Here is a 10,723-nt window from a genome sequence, read left to right on the forward strand (position 1 = left end):
AATGAGGACCTAATGTCGGGGGTTTGAGTGGAGAGAAAATGTTTTGAGAAACGATGTACAAATGCGCTTTACACAATTGATGTGTGTATGGATTGGGATGACAGTTGTATGAGCCCCTAATAAAATGTTTAAAAACAAAACAAAACAAACAAAACAGAACAAAAAAAAATAAAAAGCAATTTAACCATGAAAAAAAAAAATGTGACCTTGTGTCTTGGAATGTAAAGTGGGATTGTGAGAAATAAACTGGAATCTAAAGCCTCAAAATTTAATAATGAATTCTAAATCAACTCAATAAAACCTTTGCTTGTTCAAATTTTGCCCTAGCAGTACCATATTGTAATAATTAGTCACTCAAGATGATACGTTTTGACAATGGCATATACTATGTTTTAAAATCTCACAATTTTTAATCACCTGAAAAATCTTTCTTAAAACCTGTTATTTTAATTAAACCAAACTCAACTACCATCGAGTTGATTCCCATTTACAATGACCCTACAGGACAGAGTAGAACTGCCCCTGAGGGTTTTCAAGACTGTAATCTTTACACGAGTAGAAAGCCTCATCTTTCTCACTTGCAGCAGCTAGTGGCTTAATCCACTAAGCCACCAGGGCTCCTGGTGGGATGTATGTAGTACTGAATAATTCATTTTTTTGGTTCCGTGCGACATTATTTTTTTTATTTCTTAGCAATTTCGTGTTTATTCTGCTGTAAAATTTGTAACACTTAAATCGTCTGAGATGCCATTTTACTAATACAGATCCATTCTTCTCTCTTTTTTAGCAGCTTACATGAACAAGTCTCATAGTCCTAATGAGTACCATAATGTTCCATCTATGGACAATGTGTGTTTGCCAACTCCCAGCCAGATCCCTTCGGTTTCCACACCAGTAACTGAACTTTCTCGAATTTGTTCCCTTGTTGGAATGCCACAACCAGATTTCTCCTTTCTTAGAACACCACAGGTATTTTATTCTACTGTCTCATTTATACCATTTCTTTAATACTGAACTTAAATTGACTAAAAATCTATGGCTAGAAAAATTTAATAAGGCTCATTATGATTAATTTTTCACATTATGAGTAGCATAGATGTTTGCTTCTCATTCTAGCCGTTCCATTTGTACATAGCCAGAGCTCTCAAAGAGCCTAACGGCAAGAACCCTGGGCAGCAGGTGTGCCAGAAAGATCCTTCAGCATGAACTAGCTAGGGTTCTTGGCCTACAAGGGCAGTTCTCAAACTGTTTAGTGTCAGAACCACCTGAGAGGGGTAAGAGCAGATCCCAAAGACTTGTTTACTTGAATTCTAATTGTTTACTTGAGTTCTAATCATCCATATTTACCATAACAGAAATTGAAGTTAAAAAAATCTGTTTAATGTGTATAAACTCATTTTTTATTTTAAAAACTTAAAAAATTAAATGAGTAGCATTACTCTGCATATTTGCAAACATTTTTATCACTGTTTTAATAAACAAAGCAAGTTTCTCATATCTGCTTCTGTATTGAGTCTTTTGTAATACATTTTTTTGTTGTTGATATGTCTGAAAAAAAACTGGCCTCACAGGTAGATAGCTATACAAAGGAAAGACATTTTAATAGCTTTTTCAGATAATTGTGGATATTTTTTGATACTATTTTAAAACTTATAAAGTAGTATTTTCTTCAGGAGACATTGAAGTATGCAATCTGAAACCATATCAGTGAACTGTTTTGTACTCTTTGTTTTTCTGTTTTGTCCTCTTTATTCTTATTTAAAAATGAGAATGAAAAAGGCAATTGACATCTAAATACTTTGTGAAAATAATATGGGCCTTAAAAAGCCTTTGTAAAGAGCTTCAGGGTTTCCCAGATTGCCTTTAATAACCACTCTTTACAACAAAGCTTGTTTTTAACTTCTTCACAGTGAAGTTTCTGATTGGGTTCCAGGCTCACACAGAAGAAAAGTTAAACCGATAATATTACATGGAGGTGACTACCTTTTCTGAGGCAGGGGCAGGCGGGTGGGTAATTTTATGTTTAAATTGTAAATATAAAGAATTACAATTTAGATGTGCAAATAAAATCAGAATCTTCTCATATTAAATTTGCAGAAGTTGATTCATATTAGAAAATATCTGCGAATTGGTATATAGTGTAAAGCAGAAACCAGCAATTTTTCTGTAGTGGGCTAGATAGTATTATAGGGTTTTGGTCTCTGCCATGTAAAAACAGCCATGGGTATTGTGGGTGTGTAAAGTCATGGGGCCTGATTGTGGAATAAACCTCTTTACAAAAACAGGTGGCAGGTCTGACTACAGTCCTCAGCGGAAAGGAAAAAAGTTGCTGGCTGTTGTTTTCTTTAGGATATTTGACCCTGCAGCCAGCTTTGAGAGTACTTTAGTTGGTAAGCATTGAGAGATAGGGTAGCAGTTCTGAAAGTGTGCATGCCAACCCAAAATTATGATAGTCTTTACTTAAATTCTTCGATTCTTTTTTACAGAATGTTATAAAGTTTTCTAGACAAATCGTGTCATGATACTTATATTCTTTCTCCTAGACAATGACAGTCTGCCAGGTACAGCTATCTAATGGGTTACTGGTGCGTGGACCGCAGTGCCGCTCCGAAAATGAAGCCAAGGAGAAAGCTGCGTGTTTTGCTTTGCATCAGTTGGTAAGAACTGCCCTGGACTTCTGTATTAGGGTTTTAACTAGTCTGTATGGAAAAAAATGTTTTGCATTGTCTTAGAACTTTTAAATACCTTCACAGAGCTCACTGGGACTGAATTTCTCTGTGCCTCTACCAATATTTCCGAATTATCCACCTGCTGTGCCACCTGGAACCATCCCTTCAGTTTTCCCTCAACCTACCAGTAAGATATTTTGCTTTTTAAATTATTTGTCGTTGAGTGTTATTTTAGGTACTTTAAGAAGTACTAAAACATTCAAAAATTCACCCAAATGTCTAGGAATGTACAAGCAGATTTTAAGAAGTCAACATGAAACCAGAGCCTGTAAATTCATCTAAAATGCTCTTCTTTTCTACAGCTCCAGTGCAGCTAGAGTGGGACAGTTGTCTCAGGGGTGGGCAGGCCCTTACTCAGTAATAATCGCCAATGTTAGGTATCTGGAGTGGGTTACCTCAGTTCTTCCTTCACAACGCTGGAAGAATTCATATGGCAGAAGCATGTTTGTGATCCAAGTGGCTTTTATGATGAAAAGGGAAGTTTCAGGTATTCACAGGAAATCCCAGGGGCCAAGAGAAGGAAATCCCAAAAGAGCACCCTGAGAGAGAGGCCTGAGAGGTAGCTTGGCCCCTAAAGCCCCATCGGTGCATGTGTACCCCACCCTCTGACCTGAACGAGAAAGGAGTCAGAGGAGTCAAAGAGGCTTGACCTTCCTGTGGCATGCTCTTAGGCTGGGGAGGCGTGGTTTAAGGTATTGGCCTACCTCATTGGCTGAGTGTAAGTGCACCTGGGTGATGTCATGTGGCTGGGCCTAGTCTGTGCACCCCAGTGGACCTGGCACCTGGGCCTAGGGGGCTTGTGTCTGAGCATGCTCAGTTTGGATATTTCCATAGGTGTCTAATTAATTTGCCTGATTTCTTTCCAACCCATTTGTTATGGCCCTATGCAGGCATTGGGGAAACAACCCCCCACCCCCTTAGTCCCTATTCTGGCTACTAACACCAACAGATGAATTTGAATTTAGTTAAACACTAAGAACCAGAGATGCAGAAGCAAGTAGGGGAGAGGGTAGGGAGAGGAAAATAACAACAACAGAAAGACAGATGAGGTGGCTTTTAAGCTGTAGATATAAAAAAAACAAATTTTAACACCCTTTGGATGAGGAACCAGGAATAATGGAAGAGCTTTTAAGCTTATTGTATGTGTTTCCTACATTATCATGTATTGGTCTTCCTCCAGCCATAGTGCCTGACTTGTCCTTCTTTCTGTGGCCAGCAACAGTGAAGTGGAAAGGGCACTATGGATTTAGGACTCTCTGTTTATCCAGGCTCATCTATTGACTGATCCTGGAACTCAGGTTTCTGACATGTGATTGTGTCCTGAATCATTTTAAAGTTAACATTTTATAATTTTATCATTATGAGTCTTAAGTATTTTGTTTATCCCCAGCTTTTTTTGGCCACCTGTTAGCAATGATCTTTTCTTTTCTCAAATTTTTTTTAGCAATGATCTTTTCTAGATCCTAATTATTGTCATTTTAAAACAAATATCTTGTTAGGTTTTTTTGTTGTTTCAAGTTTTGTTGTTGTTCAAGTTTTGTTGTTTCAAGTTTTGTTAGGTTTTTTTGTTGTTTCAAGTTTTGTTTCAAGTTAGGGGTTATAGTTTATTGTTCTTTACTACATGCCAAGTTTTACTCCAGGAGCTCTACTTAACTAATCCTCACTACAAATATTAGAATGGTTGATAATGCAGATGAAACAAGGTAAATGTATACCATGTGAATTCTCTTTGCCCAAACTCTATTGAACTGGTTTAAAGTGTCAACTTGTCAGAGTTAAGCAGCTCTGACCATCGTGGGGAGTCCATAGGCGCACTGGTGCGGCGGTAAAGTGTAAAGACCACAGTAAAGTCCTAGAGGATAGGAGAGGTGTAGGAGAAGGCACAATAAAGGAGTCAGACACGTTTTATGGCAGCATGCTCCCCTCAGCCCCTCTTGGTGGTCCACGTGGAGGTGGGAGACAGAGGAAGAAAGAGGGAGTGTATTTCTAACCAAGGCTTATATATACTTAAGGGCATGAAAGCCCCCCTGAATACAGGTAACCACATACATCACAGAAAGGGGTTGTACCATAGGCAATACAGCAGTGGGAGGGGGATAATCGAGGAGTGTACACACAATAGGAAGAAGAGGGATTACGGGTACACCTGTGACAAGATGGGCGGATCCTAGGTTCAAGGTGGCGGCCTGACCTTAGCTGTCCTTGAGCTGGCTAGACCAGTTCTCTGGGCTCTCCAGGGAAACAATCACTGTCCTGATCAGTAGAGTGTGAGCCCCACCTATGGTGGAACAGATTGCTCTGGATAGCTGATGCCTTCAGGGAGAAAACTTCTAAGCAGCTGGACTCAAAATGTGCTGGCAAACAGTGAGACAACCTTTCTGCTTCCCACATCAACTAAAGACAAAGATGTGAGAGGCATCAATTGGTTAAAGAGATTTTATGATTATATAAATCAATGGAAGAAGTAATAACCAATTTAGCAGAGTCCTCTGAATTTAAAATGCCCAGTATTAGGTTCGCTGCAAAGATGAACTGAGGCCAGGCCAGAGAGAAGGAAAAAGAAATTTATTCTGCGCTCCCAGGCGAGATTGATGGACTTCAGCAAGGTGTCAGAGACAGCCGGGAGGGAGGGGAGAGCAGAGAAAGAGACTGGAGCCCTGAGCTCCCAGACGAGGCCCCTAGCCCCCAGCTGGGGTTCCAAGAAGTAGCACCTATCTGTGGTGAAGAGCAAGTTTTTAAGCTGGTCAGGAGGGTAAACAAGAAGGGAGGGGGCAGGTGCTGCAGCTGCAGGGACTTTAGCCTTCTCCTTCTGAGGTAGGGTGGTGCCTTGATCATTCTGCCTGATATGAGGAGTTGGCTCATTGTCCTGGAGCCCTTTTGAAGCTAGCAGCGTTGGTCCGATAAGGGCAAGTCAGACTGTTCCTAATGTCCCCGACCCACCCATGCCTGACCCAACACCCAGTGAAGGAAATTTTAGAATAGGTTGATGAGTGGAGTTGCCCCACACAATTCCTAAGACATTCATAACTTAAGGTATCAGAAGCTATCAGGGGAGACAAAGATAAGGAAAGATTGGTCAAATGTTCGTATGTGGAGTGATAGGGTTCCCCAGGTTCTCTGCTATTGCTCTTCAGGCAAAAAACAAGAAGTGTGCCATCTGGAAGAACTCCAGATGTGAGCACACCAGACACAGAAGAAACAAGAGTGAATGAGGGGCTGCTTCCCACGCTGTGCCCAACCAGTGTGCTGCATTTGAGAAAGGAGATAGAAGAGTAGTTACTATCTGATTACTTTACAGAATATCTGAAGGAAAGACCTCCGCACTTTGGGCGAGTGGTCCAACCCTAACACTGCCCGGTCATCCCAGAGTGGTGCTCAAAACACACACACACACACACACACACACACACACACACACACACACACACCCCACCGCCGACCATGGAAAATCTTTAAGAGTGAATGAGATAAGCCAAAACAGAAAGAAAAATCTAAAGACCTGGAAACAGGTGGTAGGAAATAAGAAAATTTTAAAGACAACTATGATTCCCTCAGTTAAAGAAAGCAGCATTTCAGCCAAGAAGTATGAAGAAAATCTATGGGGGAAAATAGTTAAAGAACAAGAATTAAAGTTACTGAGTCCTACTGAGAAGATCATAAAGTAGTCACTAGCATTCAGCAGCCAAGTCTGACTCCAAAGCCCTGGCTTTTGCGGCTTTGTCCCGCTGGCTTTCCTCTGACTCTGCAGCGCTGTTGTGAAGGCTGTGTGAGCTGATGGAGCTGACACTCTCAGGTTGCTCCATTGAGATCTTAGGTCCACCAGAGCTTACAAAATCTACTCAGACCACTAATTCACTTTGAAAAAGGAATACGTTCTCTTAAGTAGCAAGTATAGGTACATAAAGGTTTTCCCTAAAGCTTTTCTAGAAAAAAAAAAAAAGTTTATCTTATGAGACTATATTAGCAAAAAGGAGTTACTATTTTCCCTCTACTATCAATATTTTAATGCTTGATATTTGGTTGTTTTACATTGATTAAACTGTGCATTGCCTGCCAAGAATGTTAAGCTTATAACTGGAATGCTGTGGATGTTAATTATGTTTATCATATCAACCATCGCCATGATCTGTTTTCAAATTTTTCAATCACCCTTCACAAAAACTGTTTTTCCTAACAATATACATCCTTTAAATATATCTTAACATTATGAACGCCTCAACCATGCTTTTAAGTGGCAGCAAAACTAAACATAATTAATATCACTGAATTGTATATGTAGTAAATATTGAAAAGGCAAGTTTCCTGTTAGTTATCCAACACGTGCACTTGAGAACACACATGTGCACACACACACACATACCAGGCACACTTCAATGCTATGTTGAATAATGCCTTATTTCCCAAATAAATCACTGTTATAAGTATAAAATATACCTCCCTCCATTTTTATCTTGTGATTCTTCTTCATACCATAAAATAAAAATCTATAAAATAGCTTTAAAATGTTAATTTGAGGCTTAAGCTTTCCTTTCCTGATTAAATCAAATCTCTGGGTTTTGGTTACATGGTATATTTTGTTTGGAGCACTGGAGAACACTTATTAAAACATCCAAAGCTAGGTCTGAGGCCCGAGGCCCTGGGTGGGAGTCTGTGTTTGCCAAGCTCTCCAGGTGATAGGGGTTTGGGAACCACTAGTTCAAAACACGTTAGTAACAAAATATGAATTTTAAAAATCCTTACAAAAGGGAAAAGAATCTACATGTTATATGAAAGTTATTGGGTTTCAAGTTATTGTGTATTTCTCTCTTTGTAGGCTGGGATCATTACGGAAGCAACTTATCCCTGGGATCAGGTGAGGGTTCTTTGTGCCCAGGTTTTTTGGCCCTTGCGACAGTTTTATAGCCTTTTTTTTTTTTTTATAAACTTGCCAATATTCCTAAAGGGCAAGTCAACTGCTGGACTTTGTATGCCAAGCAGGATAATGATCAAATGAATCCTGCAGGTGGTCCACAGCCTTTGTAGGGCACCGGGCACCTTTGAATTTTAATGCAATAAGCAAGAGTAATTATAACAAGTGTAGACTTCTTGCCAAAGAGGTAAAACAAAAACCTAGTAGAAGGCAACCCTAAGTTACAGGGCTTTAATCATAAAGTTTTATTTGTAAGAGAAACTTTCCCATGATTTTTAACAGCCACTATAATGCCTGCACCGTCTCACCTCTTTGGCACAGTGCCATGGGGACAGCCAGTGCCAGTACCTGGAAAGCCGTTCCATCATGCCTCTTATCCTGGACCCGGACCCATGGCAGGAGGGATGGCAGCTGGTGTGCACAATCAGTTCATCCCTTTGCAGGTGAGACTTGGGTACTTTTCTTGCTCAAAACTGTGATCAGAGACTGTTCATCAAGACTAGTTTATTCAGTTTATTCATATAGGGTATCACACCAGAAGGCCAGTACTGAGGATGTCTGGCAGTGCAGGCAGGTCTGACCTGGTGGCCATCCTCCTTTCAGAGTTCATGTTCCGATGAGGGAGAATAATTCTAGTAAGTTATGCTTCCTTAACACAAAGTAATTTAAATCAGGAACATAATTTTTTTAATAGTTAACTTATGGACATTCTTTATTGTTTATATACAACTAAATACTCCAAATTATTAATATTTGGTTTGAAAATTGTAAGTAGAAATCACAAACCAATAGTGAATGACAACTGTTAGCAACATGGTTTATGATATTGTAAAACTGGGTTTGCGATTTTGTTTTTGGCTTAGATTGTTAATTATTGACACTTTTATTCCTTAAAGGTTACTAAGAAAAGGGTTGCAAATAAAAAGAACTATGAGAATAAGGATGCTCAGGGTTCTTCTCAAGCTGCCCCGCTTCAGACTAGCCAGCCAGCATCTTCAGAGAGCTCCACGCGGACTCCACCACAGGAGAGCCCAGCAGCATCTGGGAAATCCCCTCAGAGGCCTCAGCCTGCGTCGTCTTCTCAAGTGGAAGCTGCCTCCCACGGCCGCAGTACATCTCACTCAAAGTCAACACCAAGTTCCTCAAGAAGAAAACCAAGAAAACTGGCTGTCAATTTTGGTGTTTCCAAGCCTTCTGAATAAATTTGGTACTTGCAATTAAATGAATTTCTTTCCTTTTCCTTTTATGAAACATAGTACATCTCTATGTCTCATAAAAATTAGAATGTACTATTTTAAAATAATACATTTGAATTGAAACTTTTTTAATGCTTTAGTTGTCAGGCACTTTTCATGCTGTTTGCAAGACTATCAAATTGTATACTTTAAATATGTGCAGTTGGTTGTATGTCAATCATACCTCAACAAAGCTTTTAAAAAAAAACTTTATGAAAGCTGATGGTGCCCACCTACCAAAAGATATAGTGTCTGGGGTCTTAAAGGCTTGAAGATAAACAAGTGGCCATCTAGCTGAGAAGCAACAAAGTCCACATGGAAGAAGCACACCAGCCTGTGCAATCACGAGGTGTTGATAGGATCAAGTATCAGGTATCAAAGACCCAGAACAAAAAATCATATGATTGTGAATGAGGGGGAGTGCGGAGTAGAGACCCAAAGCCCATCTGTAGGCAACTGGGATCCCCTTACATAAGGGTCACGGGGAGGAGACGAGCCAGTCAGGGTGCAGTATAGCACCGATGAAACATACAACTTTCCTCTAGTTCCTAAATGCTTCCCACCACCCACCCTCCCACCCTACTATCATGATCCCAATTCTACCTTACAACTCTGGCTAGACCAGAGCATGTACACAGGTACAGATAAGAACTGGAAACACAGGAAATCCAGGACAGATATACCCCTCAGACCAATAATGAGTAGCGATTCTGGGATGGTAAGGGGAAGGTGGGGGAGAAAGGGGAAATTGATCACAATGAGCTACATATAACCCCCTCCCAGGGGGGTGGACAACAGAAAAGTGGGTGTAGGGAGACATCAGTTAGTGTAAGATATGAAGAAATAATAATTATAAATTATCAAGGGTTCATTAGGGAGGAGAGGAGTTGGGAGAAGGGGGAAAATGAGAAGCTGATACCAAGGGCTCAAATAGAAAAATGTTTTGAAAATGATGATGGCAACAAATGTACAAATATGCTTGACACAATGAATGGATGGATTATGATAAGAGTTACACAAACCCCCAATAAAATGATTAAAAAAAAAACAACACTTCACATTAATACTTCGTGTTAAAATACTGTCAGTGGTCTAAGCATTAAAAATGTACCACTCTAACCACTGCTCTATCATTAGAAGCATCCTGTACTATGAATTAGACATCATCTTAGCAATAATGAAAAATATTTTGTACATTATCATCAATGGGTAGTTATGTAAATGAAGCATGAAAATTGGGCCTCAAATATTTACTGAATGCGGACTTTATGTCACTTTTAAATAATATGACAGATTTTCAAAAGGCTGGGCTCTTATTTTTGTGTGCACTCTGTCTTCTTGGGCCTGTAGACTCGCTGTGAAATGCCCACACTTGGGGTGGTGCTGCCAGTTTTGCTTTATTCTACATTTTTACCAAAGCAACTTTAGAAAACTGATAAGAATGTACCATCTAAATGCTGAGAACTGTGAATAAAAACCTAGGCTGGAGTAAGCTAGGCTGGAGTAAGCAATGGCATTGTGCTAGGACATTTAAGAACCAGCATTTGTAATTTCTAGTAAGATTAAGCTTCAAAATATACAGGGTACAATGACTACAAACTGATGAAATTAACTATAAAACACCAATCATGTTTTCAATTAAAACAAATTGTGTGGTTCCTTTGGGTTTAGCATGTTTCTTTTTTGGTCCATGTGTAATGCTTTCTGAAATTGATAACATTATGAATTTTTTAAATTCTAAGGTGTGTTACACAGGAACCCTCATTAGTTAGGTTGTGAAGTATGTGATTGTGGTGACACATGCCTGTCTTCATTCTAGTTCTATGTTTTTAGCCTTACACTGAGCTGTG

At 39.6% G+C, this 10,723-nt stretch overlaps 1 protein-coding gene across 5 annotated transcripts in view; it reads left to right on the top strand.

The window, feature by feature from the left end:
• Positions 1–8,855, top strand: part of XRN1 (5'-3' exoribonuclease 1) — a 160,164-nt gene extending 151,309 nt beyond the window's left edge. Inside the window, exons 38-43 of one of the 5 annotated variants that reach the window (XM_045287476.1) lie at positions 788–969; positions 2,544–2,657; positions 2,754–2,856; positions 7,543–7,581; positions 7,921–8,081; positions 8,535–8,855. In XM_045287476.1, coding sequence (XP_045143411.1) covers positions 788–969; positions 2,544–2,657; positions 2,754–2,856; positions 7,543–7,581; positions 7,921–8,081; positions 8,535–8,840 — 905 coding nt within the window. In that variant the 3' untranslated portion in view covers positions 8,841–8,855. The remainder of the gene's footprint in view (positions 1–787; positions 970–2,543; positions 2,658–2,753; positions 2,857–7,542; positions 7,582–7,920; positions 8,082–8,534) is intronic. The other 4 variants (XM_045287478.1, XM_045287477.1, XM_045287479.1 and 1 more) reach the window with 4 other exon arrangements.
• Positions 8,856–10,723: the final 1,868 nt, after the last annotated feature.

This window comes from Echinops telfairi, unplaced genomic scaffold (assembly GCF_000313985.2).
Source record: "Echinops telfairi isolate 266 unplaced genomic scaffold, ASM31398v2 ScPeMD7_16;HRSCAF=60, whole genome shotgun sequence".
In the NCBI taxonomy this organism is placed as follows: Eukaryota; Metazoa; Chordata; class Mammalia; order Afrosoricida; family Tenrecidae; genus Echinops; species Echinops telfairi.